This window comes from Vicugna pacos, chromosome 24 (assembly GCF_048564905.1).
Source record: "Vicugna pacos chromosome 24, VicPac4, whole genome shotgun sequence".
NCBI lineage: Eukaryota > Metazoa > Chordata > Mammalia > Artiodactyla > Camelidae > Vicugna > Vicugna pacos.
The window spans coordinates 15,842,343-15,865,107 of NC_133010.1; the positions used below are offsets into that span (position 1 = coordinate 15,842,343).

The 22,765-nt window shown below is 41.7% G+C and overlaps 1 protein-coding gene across 1 annotated transcript in view; it reads left to right on the forward strand.

Annotated features, from left to right (window-relative positions):
* Positions 1 to 22,765, forward strand: part of CDH2 (cadherin 2) — a 192,701-nt gene that overhangs the window by 22,021 nt on the left and 147,915 nt on the right. The window contains exon 2 of the mRNA XM_072949068.1: positions 6,455 to 6,566. Coding sequence (XP_072805169.1) covers positions 6,455 to 6,566 — 112 coding nt within the window. The remainder of the gene's footprint in view (positions 1 to 6,454; positions 6,567 to 22,765) is intronic.

The window sequence follows — 22,765 nt, forward strand, 5'->3', positions numbered from 1 at the left end:
GGTGAGCTGTTTGTGTGAGCGCCCAGAGCTGCACGAAAAGAGTTCAGATCCTCTGGCCAGCGGGGACTTCATCTTGGTGGACTGGGAGGACTCGCAGACTGCTTGCATCTCGGAAGGATGGTGGAGAGCGGGGGGATTACTAAAGGACTGGGGATGGAATAATGTCCCAAAAGAAAAGCAAAATCCAGAGGATGTGGTGTTCAAACAAAGGAATAGACAGCCCCATGCTGACCTGGGGCAGAATTCTCCAAGCAGTAATGAGGAAAGGTTGGCTTGCAATTTTCATTTTCAGATGTACACAGGAGCTAGGAGATGGCATGGAATTGTTCAGAACAGGAAAAAAAAAAGTTGTTTCTTTGTTCCTTTTGTTGCAAAGTTGTTCACCTTGAAGACCCGAAGGCAGAAAGATAGGTATGTGCTATGTCTGGAGTTCAGCAAGGTTTGGGGAGATGGAGATTCTGGGTTGGATATGTGCACACGCAATGGTGCACCAGTAGTTGTTAAATATGTGGATTCATCCCCCACATCTCTTGAGATTCTGTTTTAGTGAGTCTTGAGTTGGGATCCAAGAATCCAAATTTTTGACAAATGTCCCAGATTACTTGCTCTGCTGAGCCAGTTTGGGAACTACTGGGCTGACGAACAGACATTCCAGGAGGTCGATTCATGCTGTCATGATAGTATTAATAGGATTGTTACTAACGGCTAATACATTGAATAACCATGTGCCAGACGCTGTTCTCAGTGCTTTTCATGCGTGATCTTGTTTAATCCTCACCCCCCCCCACCGTGAGTGGGAGCGATCTCATTACACATACTGTACACTCTGGGGAACGGGGACTTCTCTGAGGTCTCACAGATAGAAAGTGGTGGGCAGGAGTCAGACTCAGGCATCCTGACGTGTTGAAAGCCTGGACTGCAAATTCCTGCACAGAATTATTGATTTATCAATATCAAATCTTGGAGGGTCAAGTGATTGCTACCCCCTCCCCCCGACTCGGGGCCCCAAATCAGGGCAAAGATCTGGAAGCCACGACTTCACAGTTGCCTGGCTAAGAAAGACCTGGGTTGTTTGGGTGCACCACACGCTCAATATAAATCAACAGGGCCTTTGTCTCCGCTGCACCTTTTGCCTGGAATGCCCTTTTCCGCTTCCTCCTCTTTCTCCTGGCAAATTTTTAATCATCTCTAAAGACAGAGCCTAAATGTCACTGCAGCGATGGAGTCTTCTTTGATTCCTACAGGCAGATTTATCATACCGTTCTGCTGCTTTAGCACTTTGCGCCTGGCGTTATCATTCTGCGATTATCTTTCTTAGTTGGTGCCACTCATGTCCACGGTCACTCAGCTGGAAACCCGGGGGAGGGCAGGACCTCCTCCCCCACTCCTCCCTCCTTCCCTTCCACTCAGAGCCCCTGCCCTCCCCGAGCCCTGTCAATCAGTTTTAACTGCCTGCATATTGATACAATCGCCCCTTCCCCATTCCTGCAGCCCCTGCCTGATTCAAGTCTGTGCCCTAACTTGTCCCCCGTATGTCACTTGTTTTTGCCCCCGCCGACACACACACACATTTCCCACGAAGCATCAGAGAATTCTCTATCAAACACAATCTGCCGGTGCTTAAAATCTGTGCCTGGCTCCTCACAGCCAATGGGATAGCCCCAGGCCCCCCACCATCTATGATCTAACCCCATCTAACTCTCCGGCTTCAACTCTTGACTCCCTGCCTTGCTTCTTGGACTCCAGGGACACCGAACTCATTGTAATTCCCCAGGCAGGACGCTGTTTCTTGCCGCCTTGTTCTGGCTCAAGCAGTGACCGCCCAGACGGCTCCCCCCCCCCCACTGCCCGGCTGCTCTGGACTCTGCCTGGGCGGCCCCCAGACCCCTGCCCTGGGCTCTCCTCACGCCCCCCCGCATCTCTCCCTCTCTCTTACTGCTTTCCGTTGAAATCATCTCTGTCTTGCTCTCACTTTAAGCTTTGAACTTCTTCAGGGCAGGGCTGTGTCTTATTCTGTTTCTTGTGGCAAGCAGACACTCAGTGCATGTTTCTTCAAAGAACTGTAATTACTCGTTGTGCTTGGCAAGACTCTAGGGTGAGAATCTTGCCTCTTCCTTTTCCTGGAGGTAAGGTCTTGGGTATTCACCTCTAAGGGAGAGCCTATTTGCTCATTTATAGAATGTGGATAATTTCACTCCCCCCAGGAGGCTAGTGTGAGAAAGAAACGAGATGGTGATGCTTTATAAAGCTGAGCATCCTTCCTATTCCAGGGATCTGCAAACTTTGGTCTTGATGCCTGATTTTGTACAGCCAAGAGTATTTTCACATTTTAAAATGCTTTTTAAAAAATCATAAGAAGAGTATTTTTCGACACTTGCAAATTACATGAGATTCCAATTTTGGTGTCCATGAATGAAGTTTTATTTGAATGAACAGAGACATGTTTAATTCATTTGCTGATTAACCGCTTTTACACTATGATAGCAGAGCTGAGTAGGTTCTGTGGAGATCCCATGGCCTGAAAAGCCTCAAATATGCATGTGTTGACCCCTGCATCACTCCAGTATCAGGAAAATGCATGTGATTCACAGCCCTTCCTTGTACAGGGAACTTTTGAGATGAGTTTTCCTCTCCTTGAACTTCTGGAACCTCCTGGGCCCTGCAGAGTGATCAGTCAGTGTCAGAGGTGGGGAGGGGAGGGAAGCCAAGGGGCTGGCTTTGGGCGTTCTGAAAAGGAGGCTGTTTCAGTAAAAGTTTTGTGGGCTGTTGGAGTAGATAGTGAACTTCCCACTGCTGGGGGTGTTAAAGATAGTGGTCACTCATTTTCCTGCTGTGGAGCAGGGTGCCCCACCCTTGGTCCTGTTGACATTTGGGGCTGGCTAATTCTCTGTGATGGGGGTGTCCCGGGCATTGTGTGGTGACTGACAGCATCCCTGGCCTCTAGCCACGAAAAGCCAGTAGCGCCCCCTCTTCCAGTTTCAACAATGAAGTGTGTCCAGAAGGGGCACATGAAAAGGTGTTCAGTATCGCTAATTATCAGAGAAATTAGATCAGAACTACAATGGTGTATCACCTCACACCAGTCAGAACGGCCATCATTAAAAAGTCTGTAAATAATAAATGCTGGAGAGGGTGTGGAGAAAAAGGAACCCTCCTACGCTGCTGGTGGGAGTGTAAATTGGTGCAGCCACTATGGAAACAGTATGGAAGTTCCTCATAAAACTAAAACTAGGCTTACCATATGATCCAGCAATCCCACTCCTGGGCATATATCTGGATAAAACTATAACTCAAAAAGAGACATGGACCCCAATGCATGGGAGACAGAAGTTTCGTCTTCTGAGTTAAGTTGTCGACAAAAACTCAGAAGTGAACCTTCGCAGCGTTACCGATGGACTTGACGTGGCTTTGACATCCCATTCCCGTGGGTTTGGATTGGGGGGCAAGATACTGCTTAGTTCCCTCCCTGAGGGCAGATCCACTGGAAAACAAGACACTAGGAGTGGAGTTAAAGGTGACAGGTTTTCTCTAGTCTTTAGACTTCGATGACCTTCGGGAGCTCACCTGTAAAAGTGCACGCTGCCCTAACCGGGCCACCCGGGATGGAGAGTGGCCCTGTTCACTGCCTGCCTCCTCATTTGCCTATGGCCAGCTGCCCCTCCGAGCTCTCTTCCCCCCGCCTCCCTGGGTTGGAAGCCCACCATGGCCCCCCTCCGTGGTGGGAGGACTGGAGGTAAAGAGGCCCCTAAAATCTATTGTTGGGACAGAGATTTACAACACACTGGTCCAGTTTATATGGTGAGCTGGGACTTCCCTTTGTCTGTTTCAATTAGCTAAAAGAGAACTAAAAGCATTTGCTCTGTGCCAGGCCCAGGCTCAGGGCCTGGATGCCTGCAGCTGGCAAGTAGCAAAAATATCGCCCAGTGTCCCGAACTTGACAGGGGTTGGAAGCCCAAGTTCTTACTTTTCAGTGAGCCTCAAATATTTTCTGGAGGGTGCAGCGTATGCAGGGAATAATCTACTTTGCACGCATGTGCCCAGGCACATCTTCACATTTTTCCCTGTTTGCTTTACATCCTTTTCGAAAGAAATGAGTGATGACAAATGAAATCAAAGTCGCCTGTACGATTCTTCCTGATGCTTTTCCTGTCTCGCCCTCCCCTGGGGGAGGCACTGTCCTCAGTTGGGTGCTTATCACTACCTTCTTCATTTTTACATTCTTAACTACGTAGGTGTCGATAACATTATATTATCCTTTGAATTTAAACTTTATATTTAAAAACAGTCATCCATCTTGCTTTGGATTTTTGGTTTTTGTTTGCAGGATTTCACGTGCAGTGTACCTTGTTACCAGTCTGAAGTTGGAGTGTTATATAAATAGATTTCTGAACTTACTAAAAATAATAGTCATGCCTAGGTTGATTTGTAATTAAATTTCTCTTTCAGTCTAACGTGGAAGTTAAACTGACTTTTTGTTTGTTTTGTTTTGAGATGTAACTCTGTGGATAAATGTAGCTCCAATTCTTCCACTTTAATGCTTTATTACTATTTTTTTTTTGGCTAAGTGGAAAGCTATTAGTCCGTTTCTCCTGTTGTTGGGTGTTTAGGCAGTTTTGGGTCCTGTGGTTATAATCATGCCGTGGTGAGGATTCCTGCACCCGTCCACTGGGGCACCTAGGGGAGAGTTTCTTCCCTAGACTATACCTGCCGTAGATGTCCACTTACATCTTCACTGAAATTTTCCAAAATACACTCCAAGGTGACTGTACCAGCTTCCACTAACACCTGTGTAGGAGGGCTGGAAGAGGGTTAGTCGCTCTGCATCCTTGACTTGAGACAATCCTTTGTTGCCCATAGCAGACAACAGTGTTCACTAATTTGATGGGTCGGACCTAATATCTTGCTGTTGCTCCCAATACGTTTTTGAGATTATTTACAAAAGTCCAAATGTCCTTTTTTTCCTGTTTTTCTCGGATCTGAAAAGAACAGTTAAAATACTAGATCAGTCTGGAGTTTTGCAGCTTCAGTACCTGTGATGCTCCCCATGCATCGTCCAGGTAGTCGTTCAGCTGTGAAGCTGCCCTGTGTCGCTTCATTCCTGCAGCTGCCTTGAGGTCTCTGTTCTGGGGCCTCCCTTTCCCCTTCATCCCAGTTCCGGGTTCTCCTTGCCTGTGCTGACCGCTCCACAGGCTGGCCCTGCAGCTGTTGAAACCCCTCCCTGGGGCAGCTTCTGTCCACTCTCTTCCTCCTATATTTGGATCCCCATCAACGCAGGATAGAGATTTTTATAATTAATGTAAATGCTGCATGAGTTCTGCTGAGGCTTAATCATCCCGCGATGATGTCAGCAGGGCTGGAAGAAGTAGGGACATTAACTCGGAGGGGTCGGTGGATGGCACTGGCTATGATCAAGTTTTAAACACACTGGGCAGTTAACTGTGTGATGAGAGGAAGGAAGATGGCAAGAGACAGTGACTTTCTGATTTTCAAGTCTAAAAAGAAAACATAATTGTAGTCATCTTTATTTACATTTTAATGTATCCCTGCCCTTCAGATTAGAAAAATATGTACTTTCTTTTTTTTTATTGAAGTTTAATTGATTTACAATGTCGTGTTAGTTTCAGGTGTACAGCATAGTCATTCAGTTATATATATATGTATACATATATATATATTCAGTTATATACATATATATTCTTTTTCAGATTCTTTTCCATTATAGGTTGTTACAAGGTATTGAATATAGTTCCCTGTGCTGTACAGTAGGTCCTTGTTGTTTATCTATTTTATATACAGTAGTGTGTCTCTGTTAATCCCACATTCCTCATTTATCCTTCCCCCGCCCCTTTCCCCTTTGGTAACCAGCAGTTTGTTTTTTGTGCCTATGAGTCTACAGAAATATATACTTTCAATTGACTGGTTTTACTTGGTAGAAAGCACCCTATGTCCTTCAGTAAGTATACTGCGATTTTGGTTTTTTTAATTAAAGGGTATATTGAAACAGACTGCATAGAGAATTAGATGAGAATATAAAAGTCAATATCCTTGAGAGTGGACATTTTTCTTGTGAAGTTTAGTGATGGTGATTTGTGGCGCCCGAAAGCTCTTTGGCTGTCTACCCCCCACCCCCCCACCCACACCCCCCGCCGCCCAGGTTCACTGGAGAGTTCTTCATTCACAATGACCATTTTAATGGAAATGTTTGGTCCTTAGAAGGGCCTAGAATGTGTATTATTTCAGTTTTACTGGACAAGACAAGCGGGATTTGTTTCTCCTCCTCCAGTTATCAGAAAAGATTAACCCTTTGCCCTCTAGATTCTAATTGTAACCATTCTGAAAACAAAGGGGTTATTTGTATAAAATAGTGGGAAAACCGAGGCTTTCTGCCAAGCGGGATGTTTCTCCGTTGAAGGAGGTAGCAGTCATTGCACACATTTTTTTCCTTGTGTTGCAGGCGTCTGTGGAGGCTTCTGGTGAGATCGCGTTATGCAAGACTGGATTTCCTGAAGACGTTTACAGTGCAGTCTTGTCCCAAGATGTGCTCGAAGGACAGCCTCTTCTCAATGGTATGATCTCAAAAGATACACTTGTACACACAGCGTCCGTGCTCTGGAAACACGTTAGCCAGTTAAAAGCCTCTGTGTCATCTCTGCTGTATAACAAGTATGAATTTTTCACAATCCCTATAATGAGACTGTAGGGACTTTATTTTAGGATTACAGAAGAGCTCATGAATCTCTTATGTACATAATTAGAAGGCTCCTGATCTCTTGAAAACATCAGAGATCTTCCATTTTTAATTTACAGTAGAAACCATCATACAATTAATTTTTACAATGTTTCTGCCTACATTTTAGTTATTTTGAAGAACCATATTTACCAAACATTGATTCTCCTGCTTTTAAAAATTATTTACGGCTGTAATCTACCTAGTATTTTGAATTAAAGAAATTGCTATAATATTATCTCTGATAAGACATGTCAAACTTTGATATTTAGCTAACTTACAATGAACAGATTTAGCAGGTAAAGTCTCAAGGCAGAAGCATGAAATCCTTATTTTTATGATATTGTCTATAGAAGTTACCAGATAGCTGACTTAGATGTAATATATGTGAATCTCAAATATGGACTCCTCTCCTATTGAAATATGGATCACGTTCATTAAAGTTATCATCTGAAAACTCTTGCCAGTAAGTCTAGATAAAATTTGAAGTAAAACTTGAAATTGAAAGCAAAATGGAAAACCCCTTCTGTTGCCTCTAATTGAAAGCAAATGAAATTTTGGTTAGTCATATTTTCATGGACTTATTTATCATCACACAAAATGTCATTGAAATGGGAAGGCAAGAAGAATTGATTAATAAGTTGTATTTAAATTCTAATTCCCCACAAATCGTGCATGTCTCTGAGGCTGTTTTAGAGAGCTGCTTTTAGGAAATCTGTGCAACCTCAACTAATTAATTTACACAGGGCTCTACCACACAGTCTTAATTGAAGTGTCTCTGCAGCTCTGACAAACCTTAGTGGTACCATACTTAAGAATACCAGGGACAGAGGACTTTGAAATGTAAATGTTCCCTGAGCTACTGAGGTACTTTGGTGCAAGTTATCATTTTATTTTCATTTCTGTTCTGATTGTGATTTGCTCACACCTGTGTGAGCTTTCTGAAGTTGATTTTTTTTTAAGACATCCTACTGTCCCGGCCTCATTACATGGTTATCTTGGTAAGTAAATGTTAAATCAGACTGGCTCAACACTGAATTGCTATCTCATCCAGTGGCCAACGGGGTGGGCATGATCGAGGTTTAATTCAAATCAAAGGGTGTAGATTTTTAACTTCATTTAAGTCTTGGAGTCCTTCTGCACATTTGCCGTTTTCTTTAAGTCTGTAAATTATTATGTGGCCTCCTAGGGCCTATGTGAGCCGTAAATACTTAAACACTGAAAAAATATATTGATACGATTCTAAAGAATCATTCAGACAGATCAAAAATGTCAGTGGAAATTGTAGTTGTGCATTTTATTTTATTCGTCTTTAAATGGATAATTCCATCTCCTAGTTTCTTTTTCTAAGAGCTTGTTGAAATTTGCTGGATACAAATAAACACATGGTCTGCCACTAGAAACCACTGATTTAAAATGAAATACATTGGCATGCTGAATAGGTTTGAAAATGAAAGCCTGTTTTCTAATTATTAAATAATGCTGGAGACAGTAGAAATTGGGCACAGCTGCTTGCCGGGATGCTTTTAGTATTACCTAGAAATGTGAAACTTTGCTAGAGTTATAAACATAAACAGTTGAAAACACTTTTGACTTTGTGTTCTAGACATCGCTGAGGGAAGTGTGTAGGATAGCATGTGGTAGAATTTTTTTTACCGTTTTGGTATGTCCAGTTGTTAGCCCTTTTATGTCTTAACCTTTTTTATAAAACTGTTTCTCTCATGACACATCATTACTTTTTTCTTTATCATTCACAGAATATGTTAAAGGATACCAGCATCTTAATGCTTAAAACATAACGTTCATAATATATGGTTAGTAGAAAAAAACTTTTTTTTTTCTTGAAGGAGGAAGGCTTTTGTGAAACATCAACATTCCTTTTTACAAGAGTGTCGTCACCGGTCATGTTTATTTTGGAAAGTCATTACTTAGAAGAATTACAGTTTGTTTGTTTGCTTTTACCTTAATATCTTGGAGTTTTTTGGTGGGATGATAATCCAAAGATGCATGGATACACTGAACCCAACTAAATAGCATGTTGTAATTATGTTCATGAATTCTGTGTACTGCAGTAAATCCATTCACCACGTATATTCTAAAGCGGGAAGGGATCTCATGCTCGGCCGACCACAGTGATCACTTTTGCCATGGCTTTGTGATTTATGGTGTTTAAGGAAAGAAGTAATTGTGCATAAGAAATATGCAACAGTTTTGCCAGGCATTTGCCTCTTGGCAGGTCCTACTCTATTAAGGTTGACTTTAGAGTCTAAGAGCCTGTTGAAGTCATAACTCCTAACCCTTGATGCTTCCTTTGATTTCCCACGATGACCTTTGGGGAGAGGACAATGGTTAGTCCAACACTGTGTATAAGAAGGTTTCATGGGATCTATTCCTGGCACACTAGACCTAATACAGACCGTGAGCGTTTTTGTGTAGAGATGCCATAAATGTTGATTATTTTTCAAACAATTAAATCACAATCTTTCTGAAGGTGCTTGAAGAACATTAAGCATTAGAAGGAGGTGGAAGGTGTTACAGTCATGGTAGAAAAGCTGCGTCAAAGAGCAGGACATGTTAAAAAAAAAAAAAAGCTGGACTCTAGCCGGGAGAGCATCCTCTTCCCAACCAATTTTTTTTTTTTTTTGCCCTCATGATCAATTTAATAGAAAGAATGGACCCCGTGAGCTAGTTCTATTCCTCCAGTTTCTCTTCTGGTTTTCATCACTAAGTTCTTTGTAAAATCAAAAAGAGGGCAAGTATATTTTGTAATCAGCCTTCATCATGAAATATCATGTTGAACATTCCCACTCTTTTCAGAAGAGTTCAGAATTTTTAAAAATGGCCAACCAGGCTTCTCTTCCAGTTTGTTAACAAAACCAGATTTTGCTTAATGTGCCTCTATTTTTGCACTTACAGGTTGTTTCCAGTTTTTCTCTCACATATTGTGCTGCTATGGAGATTCTTTTTTGGAGAACTTTGGTTTTTCTTTGGGGATATTTTCTTTGGGGATTTGTATTCAAAAGTAGAATTATTAGGCCAGAGGGAATGGAGAGAGTGACAGTATTTTTTTTTTTTTGCATTTTTTGTAGGACTCTCCTTTACTGGGCTAAAAGTGTGTTAGTTCTTCTTCAGCCTCATTACCATTGAATTTTACGTTTTTCATTTACCAGCTTCCCCTCAGGTGAAAAACATCCCTTTTTATCCTGTGGTCTTCTCTGTGTTTGCCTTTAGTAGGTTTAGCATCAATTTTAATATGTTTAGGTAGTCCTGGTTCCCTTGCATTTTCCCATTCTGCTTTACAAGCATTTCTTGCCAACCCCCTCATTTTACAGATAAGCAAATTGGAGCTCAGAGAGGTGATAGACTTTTCCCATGATTAGACAGTACCTTCGATTGTTAGCTACAGATCTGGAACTAGAACCCAGGTTTCCTGATGCGTAATTTAGTTATAATGGTGATGATAAAAAAAACAGTTATGGAATAACATGGGGAGGAGTGAGCGCTAGCTTAACTGTCCACATGTCTTGTGACAAGTTTCTCTTAGAGCTGTTCTCCTTTGTTCTCCGCTTAACACCATGGCCTGTGTGTTACTAGACATACTTGGGAGTTGGTGACTCAGTGGCCAACAAGCCCCCCATCCTGATGATTAAAAAAATATATCTTTCAAAAGATTGTCACCATTAGTATTTTGTGCATACCTGTTTACAAGCAGAAAAATTTAGGGCTTTGGAAAATAATATTTAGCCTTGACTATTTAACTTACACTCCACTGAACTAGAAAAATCTCTTGTGGTAGCACATTACTTGAAAATAAAATAACTGCAATCATAAATTTTCATTCTGTCACCAGCAGTGTATCTGACAGTATGAAATAACAGCCACACCGCGACACTGCAGAGAGGGTCTAGGCTGTTTTTAGCGTGGATGTCAAGAGTGATTTTCCTGTGTGTTTTGCCTGGTGGTCTGTCTGCCTAGACATCTCGCTAAGTAAACTCCTCCAACTCTGGGCAACATAAATAGCAACCTACAATTACCAACCAGATTTTCAGGAATGCATTCATACTCACCAACTCTGGGCAGCCCATGATGATTATTTTCAACTGGATGGAATTTGAATTAAATTAGTTTCCTTACTGATTGAGGCTTGTCTGCATGACCATGCTCCGAGGAAGCAGTCGTGTGGTATCTGTAGATAACAGCGCTGAAATATTTTTTTATTAGTTTAGCGGGACTATACAAATGCACTGTTTTTTTTTTTTTTTAGTAATGTGTTGCTTTTGTATGACATGCATTACTAAGTTGGGAAGCCATGTATGTTTTAAGCAGTTCTGCTGTGTTCCAGACTTACGTTAATTTATTAGGAAACCTTGGCTTCTTTTTTAATTAGCTTTTCTTGTTTTGAGAAATCTTTTTTTTTTCCTGTGGAATGTGTAAATTTTTAAGATATTTAGAAGGTTGGTTTATAAATACCTTGTTTATAAAGTTGGCCAGCCCCTTGCACTTTACTGATTTCCAATCGATGGTGAGAAAAGGAATTAAGTACTGAGATTACTCCCCTGGATATTGACGATAGGCTCTTAGGAGTTACAGACAAAATGCAGCCATGCAGATTCTCAGGGGTGGAGAACTTTTTTTTTAAATACCTACTGGCAGTTTTTTGGCTTTTTTTTTCAAGAGCTATTAAGTATATAATAAGATCAACAGAAGAACTAAGGAATTTCATCCTTGTTTTCATCATTAATCCTTTAGACTTTATTTAATACTTGAAATTTTTTAGATCCCTTTTGATGTGATGTGATGTTAGGTCCGGGTTTCTCATTTTTTTTTTTAAGTTTTCTTTTCTGCTTGTTTCTATCTTTTAATTTTTATTCATTTTTTTAAAGTGGCAGTTTTTATTTATTTGGGAGGACAGTAATTAGGCTTATTTATTTATTAAAAATTTTTATTGATGTGTAGTTGATTTACAATGTTAGTTTCAGGTGTACAGCCAAGTGATTCAGTTATACGTATACATACATATATATGTTCTTTTGTATTTATTTTTTAATGGAGGGCCTGGGGATTGAACCCAGGACCTCATGCTTGCTTAGCACGCACTCTGCCCCTGAGCTGTACCCTCCCCCTAGGTCCAGATTTCTTAGTGCCATCCTGCAAACAGATAAGCCAGTTTGGGTGATCACTCTTGTTTTTAAGTCCTTTTGCAGCTATTCATAGCCTTCGGTAATTTGGAGTCGCCGAAGTCTGATGTCTCACAAAATAGCAACCAGATCTGTGTTAAAGAAAGTCACACTTAACCTAGGCAGATGTAGGCAAGCAGGCACCTGAGTGGTTTAAAATCTGTCCTCCTGAGGTCAGAGAACCCCTTTCTGTCCATCCTTTTAGGCTGTCTAGTAAGCTCCTAGTTGAGAGTAGAAAGTAAACACAATAAAAAAGAATTTATGTTAGATGATATAAATGCTATGGAGAAAAATAATACAAAAAAGGGAAATAGGGAGAATGTGTGGCTTTGCTGTTCAAATGCGATAATCTGGGGAGGTGTCATTGCATAGGAGACATTTGAGAAAGAATTGGTATTGGAGATGGTCTAAGGGGAAGAACATTCAAAATACAGCAGACAGCAGGTGCAAAGGTCCTGAGGCAGAAGTGTGTCTGGAATGTTGAAGGAGCAGCAAGGAGTCCAGTGTGGCCAGTATGGAGAAGAGGAAGTGCAGAGTAGTAGGGGATGAGGTCAGTGGGGCTGGAGCAGTGATGGGCCACATTGTGTGGGGTCCTATAGACCCCTGTGAGGACGTAGACTTGGACCACGAGGAGATAAAGAGCTATTGTGGGGCTTTCAGCAGAGGAAAGACATGATCTGACTGACAAAGTAATGTTATTCTGGCTGTTGTGTTGAGAAAAAACCTAAGAGGATGAGATGGGAAGAGGAGACCAGTTAGGAGGCTAGTGATAATCTAGGTGAGAGAAGGTGGTAGCCTGGACCAAGGTGGTAGCTGTAGAAGTAGGAAAAGGGGGTAAATTCTGAATATTAAAAATATAATTTATTAATGTGAAATGCACATGACATTAACCACTTAAAGTGAACCACTCAATGGAATTTAGTGCATTTCAGTGTTTGGCAAGCACCACCTCTACCTAGTTCCAAATTGTCTCCACCACTTCAAAGTATAACCCTTATCCGTGAAGCATTTTCTCCCCAGTCCTCCGCCAGCTCCACAGACCCTTTGGGCCTGGCTTCTTTCACCTAGCATGTTTTGGGGCTTCATCTGTGTGGTAGCATGTGTCAGTACTTCATTCCCTGTTACGGCTGAATGATGTTCCATTGTCCGTACGTATATGTGTATATAGTTTGCAATTTATTGCAACTGTTTGTCTGTATTAGTTGATGGACATTTGGCATGTTTTCACCTTCTTTGGGTATATGCCTGGGAGTGGAATTAAGAGGTCATATGGTAATTGTGTTTAACTTTTTGAGGCACTGACAAACTGGTTTCCACCGCAGCTGAACCAGTTTGTGTTCCCACTAGCAACATGCAAGGGTTCCGGTTTTTCCACATTCGCACCAAAACTTGTTATTTTCTGTTTATTTTGATTGTAGCCATCCTAGTGAGTGTGAAGTGGTACCTCTTGGTGGTTGTGATTTGCCTTTTCTGAATGACTAACAATGTTGAGTACCTTTTCATGTGTCTCATTTGTTTATCTTCTTTGAAGAAATGTGTATTCAAGCCCTTTGACCATTTTTTAATTGCTTGGTTTTCGTTTGTGAGTTGTAAAATTTCTTTATATATTCTGGATATTGGACCCTTATCAGACATATGATTTGTAAATATTTCTCCCATTCTCTAGGTTGTCTTTTCATTTTCTGGATAATGTCCTTTTATGCACAAAATTTTTTGACTTTGATAAGACACAACTTACCTATTTTTCTCTTATTGCTCTTGCCTTTGGTGTCACATCTGAGAATCCATTGCAAAATCCAGAGTCGTAAAGATCTATCCTTATGTTTTCTTCTAAAATTTTTATCATTTTAGCTCTTATATTTAGGTCATTGACCCATTTTGAGTTAATTTTGATATTTCACGTAAGTTAGAGGTCCAACTTTGTTCTCGGAATATGTTTTGACAATATGATTTGATGGATTGGATGGATGGTGCAAGAAAAAGGGGTCACAATGGTGCCACAATATTTGGTCTGAACACTGGAAAGGCTGTTAGTCACTGTGACGGGAAAGATTAGGAACTGGGGTTGAGTCTGCGGAGATGAGTATCAGTGATATGGAGAAGACATTTATATGTGGGTTTGGGGTTTAGTGGAGTGGGCTGGGCTGCAGAATGGGGAGCACTAAGCATATGAAGCAAAGCCATGACTCAGCCTCCATCTCTAAGAGGATCAGAGTGTGAGGAGGAGAAAACCAAAGAAAGAAGTGGCTTCGTATGGAGCCTCTGAGCATCCTTGTGTTAGGAGGTCAGGATTTAAGAGGTGGAAGGGTGACTGGGAAAGGGTAACCAGAGAGGTAGGAGAAAACTCAGTAGGATGTGGTGTCTTTAGAGTCGAGTGAAGGAACATTTCAGAGGGAAGGAGCAACCGTCTGTGCCAAATGCTACTGAAGGATCAGCGCAGATGAGAATTGAGAATTCACCACTGATTTCGCAACATGGAAGTTACTGGACATCTTTGATTGGGGTGTATTCAACGGTCAGGTGGAGAAGGGAAGCGGTATACAGACTGAGTTTTCCTTTAGAAGGAAGAAGAGAAACTGGGTGGTGGTTGGAGAGAGAAGTGGGGTCAACTGAGGATAATTTTTAAAGATGGGAGTAACATGTTTGCTTGATGATGGCAAAGAACCCAATAGGGAGGGGAAAAGTGATGGTGCAGAAGAGAGGAGAGAATTCAAGGGCAGTATCACAGAGTGGACTAGAGAAATCAGATCAGGCGGGACTTGGAAATCTGTGTCTATGACACGCTCCACAGATGTCTTCCTGTACCTGCATTTAGGAACCACGCTAACACATTTTGTTGAGTCACTCCTAAAAGGGTTTAAAATCACTTCATTTCAGCTTGATGATTTTTATGTCAGCAGAAGGTCTGCTCTACAGAAATGGCAGATAGGATAAAAATGAAACCCTGGTGGTGTTCGATGATGTGCTTTCGTTGCTGTAGCATCCTTGACAGATGGTTATCCAGTTTCTGCAAGAATACCGCTGCTCCTCCCTCCCCCCGAATGAGGAAGAGATCACTCTTTTACAAAGTCTGCTCCACCGTTGGAGAGCTCGAACTGCTAAAAAGTGGTTTCTGAAAAAGTTTAACTGAAGCATCTGTTCCTCAAATTTTTACCCACAGGGCGGGTGCCTGTTTCGTCGTTTGGCACCACACGGAGCAGCAAGTGTGTTCTCTTTTCCTCTGAGGTCATTCAGTTCATCCTTCTGAGTGCGACAGGTATTTTTGATCACGTGTTCTATGCCAGGTCGATTTCAAGGAACAGGGCAATGCTGGTCAACAAGACGGGCAAAAGCCTTGTGGGGAAAACTGACATTGAGAGGTGCTTCAAATACCTGAACATAAGCACCTTGGCTCCTTTAATCTCTGCTGCAGGCTGAACATCAGACGGCTTCTTTGGTGGTGTTTGAACATTCTGGATTCCTCTTTCAAATGGAGGAAGCTGAGCTTCCCTCCACGACTGAGCTCGCACCTCCTGCATCCTGCCCCTGCTGCCGAGGCGTTCTTCTTGCCTTCGATGAAGATGCAGCCCCAGTGCAGCCCAGGGTGAACTTGGCGTTGTTCACCGCTGCATCGTTCACTTGGGCTCCTGTTATGACGGGGTGCTTTTCGGATGAACTGCTTACTGTTTTGCACTTTAAAAAAAAATGATTTTTGAATTCAAATGTTAGACCTGGAAGTAGATTTTTTTTTTTCAAAAAGGCCCTAGCTTCAACACCATCTGGAGACCCCAACTGGCAACCCAGGCACAGAGAAGCCCCAGGAATCAATGCCAGTATTTATTTTAAATCCTTATTTGAATAAAGGGGCGTATGATAACATCTACAAGTTTTAGTTGACATACGCTGCCATTCGATGGAGTAAACTGTACATACACACACACTCTATAAATTGTTTAGTGACCAAAAAGTGTTGACCAGTTTCAGCCTACAGCAACTAAGACACATGTTGAGACTTTATTTCAATTCATAGTCTATGATTTTCCTAAATTAGGATTTCTCTGTGTTAGGCAATGGAGAAAAGGCCTATTTCAGATACATGTAGGTACAAATGACAGAGGATTTACATCACCCCAGTTCTTACTATTTCAGATTCCTGCTGAAAAATGAATTTCATTCATTTTAATGAATAATAAAAATTACCTATTTTCAAAAATGCCTGTATCTTACTTACATTCAAAAATGTATATATCCAAAGTACATCGATAGGTGTTCCAAAAGTTCCATTTCATCCTGAGGACTTTTGTGTCAATAGCTGGTTATCCTCCACATTGACAAAACATAGAACAAAGATTGATCTTTCATTGCATTCAGAGATGTGAGCACTTTTGTGTGTGTGTTTTTTTTTTTTTTCTGGCTGTCAGTAACTTTGTGTTTTGAACCCTGTCTCTGCCGGATCCCAAAGTTTGCTGCTTTTTTTTTATTTTTGCAGTTCAGTAAGTTTTGACAAATGAGTTCTCTCATGTAGCAACAACAAAAAAACAATAAAAAGAAGGAACATTTCTATCACCCTAGAAAGTTCTCTTATGATCCCTCCCATTCAGTCCCCACTGCCGCAGAGACAACCAGTGTTCTGATTTCAGTCACCAAAGGAAAACTGGCTTCTTTAATGGCCCCTTGTTGAATCTTTTACAGATCACTCTGGTGGGGATCCCCTCACTTGTAAGGGGGAAGTCACTGACACCTCGCTTGGTTATTTTTCCTTCTTCATTGTTGACTAGGTTCCTTTCATGGATGCTTCACTTTGTTGTTATTTGGGGGGCAAACGTCTTTCAGGCTTTTTTCCAAATGGAGTCATCTTCACGCTCTGTTGTCTCAAGAGTGGAAGTGAGACCGCCATTCACTTTTGAAGACGTGTCTGTTCACCGGACGAGCCTCCCTTTAGCAGCCGGTCAGTCTCTGTGACATTTCACCTCCGCTTTAGTTTAGGTTTCCAGTCATATCAGGAAGTACCCCTGTAACATACAAATCCACCAGACTTTAACTGCACTGCCTTTTAAGTTGACTGCTCCATGGCTCTGCGCTCTGTGTATGCTTTTATTCTTTCGAGTGTAACTTTTGTTTCTAGGGTCTGGATTAAAAAGTGCAGAGTATCGCTCTTCCAAACTTCTCCTGTTTTAACTTTCTTTCTTCCTTCCTTTCTTCCTTTCTTTCTTTCTTCCTTTCTTCCTTTCTTTTTTCAACCAATATGATTGGTTTTCACATTTTGGGATTTTCGCAGATGAACTCTGGGAGATTCTAATCAAGGTGGTCTTCTGCCAGATTGGCCTTTGAGTGTATTTCCATGACAGAAATACAGCTCGGATGGATTTTTAGAGGTATTACACTTTGAAGGTTGTGCATTACCTCTTTTCTATTGCTTTTTTAATGTAGAAGCCTACTTTCTGTCCTTGTTTGAATACTACCAGCATCTATAATGGATATCGATGAAACCTTTGTTCACGTTAACCATCAGAACATATCCATGTCCACTGTTACGATGTTTCTGTCTGTTTTCAAACCTCTGATTATTTATTTTAACCAGATGCTCAGATAAGGAGAGTCTTAAGTTCTCAAACAGTGCTAATAAATTGAGAGTGAGATATTCTTACTTACCTGATAGAAAAAAAAAAATACAGCAAAGAAAATGGCCCACAGGTTCTAATTCCTAGGGCTGAAATCTCTTTCCTGGCCCCTGCGTTTGCTTGCTGAAGTTGTGGTCTGACCAAGGGCATTTCTGTCAGAGGGGAGGCACCTGAAATGCTGCATTTTCAAACCTTCCAAATATGATTCCCTGATGTCTCTCATTATTTCGTTATTCCTAACGTCTTTCATTTCAGAATTTCACTTTAAATCAAGTGTCTTCCGATTAGCAGGCATTATGAATTTACCAAGTGTGGATGTAGACATTCTCAGAGCCGGGGGAGTATTTGTGTTCCTAATATTTACTCAACAAATACTTGTTTTCTCTCATGAGTGAGGATGTCACTGTGCAGTGCTTTGGAAAATGCCAGTGCCAAACCAACACATATTGGTTGTGGTTGTGGGGAAAATAGTCGCAATTTGTGGCAATTATTTAAATTATGAATGTTTTCTTTGTTGCATTTCTGTATGGTTTTAAAGGGCAAAACTAATGGGCCACCTTCGTGAAATGATCGGAGAAAAATTTCGACAGAGCTAAGTATTTGTTCTCCGAGTTCCTCTGTGAAATTAAACCCTGCAGGTTTCCACATTATTCATATATGTAATTATTCCTTCAGTTCAGTCACTTAGATCCGCTGTGGCATCTTTTGTTGACTTGTCATCTATTCGGTCGATGTAGAAGACATTTATTAAAGCATCTTGTTGCATTTGTATTGTTGGAAAATGTTCCCTTATGAGTTAATCTCACACTAACTACTCAACCTGAGAAAGCCTCAGTATGGTATTGTCACTTCACTAATGATTAGCAAATTAGCAGATAGCATGAATTCTCAATCCCTATTTGTGCTGCATTCTCCAAAGTTTAATAGTTTTATATTTAAATGTCCTAATTGCTTAACCCATCTCAAATCATGATTATAACTTATCATTTTCCAGGCCACCATTTAAATAAACTAGGCAATTAAGAAAGAATACATCCTTTGTTTTGCTGATTACTGATACGTGATGTCTGGTGGTTGCAACATACACACTCCAGCAATGCTGCCTTGAAATTTGTTAAAATCACCTTACTTTTGGTTATTGTAAACTATTACATTAGCATAGTGCTTTATACTTCTTTAGAAACTTCATAAAGGTTATTTTGGCTGCCCCAAACTCTGAGGCGGGGGTGGGAAAGGGAGCATTTCTATGTTCATATAATGAAACTGAGTTCATGGAGGTGAGGTGATTCACTTGGAATCATAAGAGTAGTAAGTGGCTGGATGTGGTCTGGATAGTCTTCTGATTTCTGTCCCTTGTGCAGAGTCCTTCCCCTCCAGCACATGAGGTCAGGGCTTCTCAGAGAGGCTGCTTCAGATGGAACATGTCCTGCACCCCCCACTCTCTGACCCACTTCGTGCCTCTACTCACTTGCCTGTCTGGGATTTTAAAATCTGTGTTGCCAGTCAAGTTATACATTCATTTTTCCATTCTTTTCCTGAGAATGATCACAAAACCTTGCTTGTTTCCCTCGTAAGGTCACCTGAGTTCTTCTCAGTTCTTGGCTCCAGTTGCCCCACCTTTTTGAACTCTGATGTGTTCTCAGCAACCTTAGTTCTGCTTTAGGGTTTTGTTGTTATTGTTTGCTTATTTGTTTGTTTTTGTCGGGGAGCAGGTAGTTAGACGATCGCCGTTGACCCAGCATACTTTCTGCCATGAATGTGTTCTATTTAAGAAATAGAAATTCATTTCTATGGAAGATGACGGAAGACACAGGTAGTTCATGAAACAGCATCTCATTTTGCCGGATATCACTGGGCTCAGCTGCAAAGCTGAGTCCTCTTGTTTGCCCCAGAATCCTTGTTGCTGAGCGAAGATCTAGTATGTGAGTGCCCTAGACAGCAGCAAGAGACTGCACGCAAGCAATTATAATAGGTTTCTAATTTATCCAGGTTATTTATTTTCCAGGCCACTTTAATAGAAATTAAGTCTTAATTTCTGTGTCCCAGGTCCCTAATAGAAATTAAGTCTTTAGTCCTTACCTGTGTTACAGATAAGGAAATTCAGACGCAAACATTTTGAAAGCTATTTGCCCAGGGCATACCATTAGCAAGTGGTGGCACCGGGAGTTGAATCCAGGTCTGTGGGGTTTCCACTCCCTTCTTCTTCCTGATGTACCAGGCTGCGTCCATAGGGAGTACCTGGAAATTCAGGTAAGTGAGGAGCCAGATCCAGCAGGGATGAGGAATTGGAGGAGGCAGTTGAGCTCCACTTTGGAGAGTGGCAGATAAGGAGGAAAGATAGATAAGGAATGTGTGTGTGTGAGATCAGACTGACATGGGAGGAGATTTTTATTGGAGAACACTCCCCCCGAAATGTAGACTGAGGGGAGAAACTTTTAAAGATCCTTGGGTTCCAGAGTGAGGGGTTGAGTTGGCTGATGAGGCAGGAGTCATCTAGAACCGGGAAGGAGAGCTAGGCCATTATGAATTCCGGAGAGGACAGTAAGGATGAAGCTAACTTTAAAAGCTGCAAACGGCAGGTGAAGAATGATGTATGCAGATCGGTTGTGTGATGGACATCCCGGTGGCCTTGCCGAGACTCATCCCTCAGTTACTGTCTGGATGTCTCCCCCCGACTGCCCCCTGCAGTTCACAGCCTTAGGAAGCTGAAACCACCTCCGGTTCTGGTGATAAGACATCCTAGTCCTGTTCCTACTACCACAGTGGGTACTCTTGGACCAGCGGGGTCAAGTTTAGGGAAATTTCGCTCCCTTTCAACCTGTCTGTCTAGGTCTTTTGCCCCCTCACCCTCCACCTCTTCCCTTTCCCTCCAGGATTCTCTTCCTCCTTGGATGAGGACAAGGAAGAACATAGTCTCATAGTTCTTGTCTGTCAGTCACTTCCAGGCAGTGTGAAGAGAAGGCAAGAAGCCTGGCCCTTGATAGAAATTACTAAACTGCTGAATTCATATAACCTAGAGCTATTCCCATTCGATCGTGAAAGGCAGCCCGAGATGAGTTTCTGTTACTCACAATGAGTTGCATCCTAGTTGATCGTGGGTCTTTCTGAGGGTCGGGTGAGGATGGGAGTACAGGCTTCATGGCTATGAGGGAACGAGAAGCTGGTTTCTGTGGTTACGGCCAGAAACAGAAGTGTCAAGATAGAGACGTGGAAGGTGCTGCTTAGCTCAGTGGTCTGTGTTCTGGATCTGAGACGATGTTCAGGGCTCTGCGGGGGACTGTGTCACTTAGGAACCCAGGACCCCAGTGCCTGGCATAGTACCTGCCCAATCCTGACCTTGACATGAGCTGATAGATGAAATGAGTGAATGAGTGGGAACAAAAGTTTAGAGATTTACTGAGAAATAGGAAATGAGGTCAAGGAAAGAATCATCCTTGGCAGGGAAATCATGAAAATTAAGAGAAAAGTGAAGTGTTTGGTAATTTAGAAAGATGGAAATGGGATGCTAGCTTGTGAATTGGTGGAAAGTATTTGGGTGAAAGGAAAATGTAACTAAGCTGTGGGGTCTCACTGTTTTAGGCCCCACAAAAACTGCTTTGGAAACAGAGAAACAATTTCATCTCTACTTTTCCTTTTCTCTCTCTAAATGGCCCAGTTTTTTTTCTAAATCTCTTCCAAAGTATTTTCATTTTCTTGCAAGAATGCATTGTAAAATAGAGAAGCACAGGAAGAAAAATTAAGGGCTTTTTCTAGGTCAGATCTTAATAGAAAATCACCATGGCAGTGATTGATGTGCTGTGTGAAGATTCTATCAGAGTGTTTCTGTAACTTGCCTAGAAGTGAAGGAAGGCGTTGGCATTAAAAATCCACAGGCTGCTTGCATGGGGACCCTGCTATGATCATCTTCACTCTTGTGGCCTCTTTTCTTACACAATAAAGGATGCAAAAATCGTTCGGAGGGTTGGGTTTTTAAAAGTTGAAAGGGAATTCACTACCCGACAAGTTTTGTTCTTTGGTTCTGTCTTAATCCTTTCGGACCGCTGTAGCAGAGTGCTGTAGACTCATTATACGCAACAGAAGTTGACTGCTCCCTGCTCCGGAGGCAGGGAAGTCCAAAATGAGGACCCCGGCTGATTTGGTGAGGGTCTGCTTCCTGGTTCAGACAGCTGACTTCTCACTGGGTCCTCACATGGTGGAAAGGCAAGGGAGCTTACTGGGTTTTTTCTTTTTTTCTTTTTTTAATCCCACCATAGGGGCTCCACCCCCATGACCTAATCGCCTCCTAAAAGCCTCCGCCTCCAAAAACGTCATATCAGGGAATAGGTTTCAGCATAGGAATTTGGGGGACCCACAAATATCCAGTCTGTAGCAAGTTCCTAGCATAAACTTCAGTATTTACTAAACATCGATTTTTGTACTTTTGGAAAAAAAATGATATGATTCTAGATTTGTGAAAAAAGCAGAAGAAACGTAAAAGGAAATTATCACTTTCAGACACTGGAGAACTTAGAATGTCTTATTCGAGCCTTTCTGTGTAGGTCATTCTGTCAACAAATTATATGGTATCTATTGGTCCAAAATGACATTCGCTTTCTCAGATTTTTGGAACTATTTTTGGGTTATGTGTCTGGTTAGCTGAGGACATGGTATAAAGAGTTTTTTTTAAATTATTCTTATTTTTTATTGAAGTGTAGTCAATTTGCAATGTCAGTTTCAGGTGTTCAGCAAAGCGATTCAGTTATACAAAGACAGACGTACTTTTTTTTTTTTCAGTTTCTTTTCCATTATGACTCATTATAAGAAATTGAATATAGTTCCCTTAAGGAGGTGTTTTGAAAAATAAAGATTCCATTGAATGGATGACTGTGTGTTCCCATATATGCCTCTGATTCTAAATTTTTAATTAACTCTTAAAGAGAGCGCATCAAAGTTTGGGATCACTGAAGTCTCAGCCTCCTGTGGATATTTAATCCTTTCACTCTTCTCTATTGCTTTAAAAAAGGGTTTTTTGCCCTCTCAGTGGAGCTCTGCTTTGGAAAGTCTTGGCAGCATTACCATTCTCTGCGCCCCAATGGAGGTAACATTAATTTTAGACTCTGGTCCCTCGAGACGGAGCTCAGTCCTCTCTGCAGGGCTCCCTGCTCACATCTTGCTGCTCTCCATTTTCTCAGGACTTTCGCCAATTAATTCTGCCATCTAGACCCCAGCCAGACTTGGTGTGACTACTTCACAGATGTCCAGTTTGGGGTGGATGTATCCCC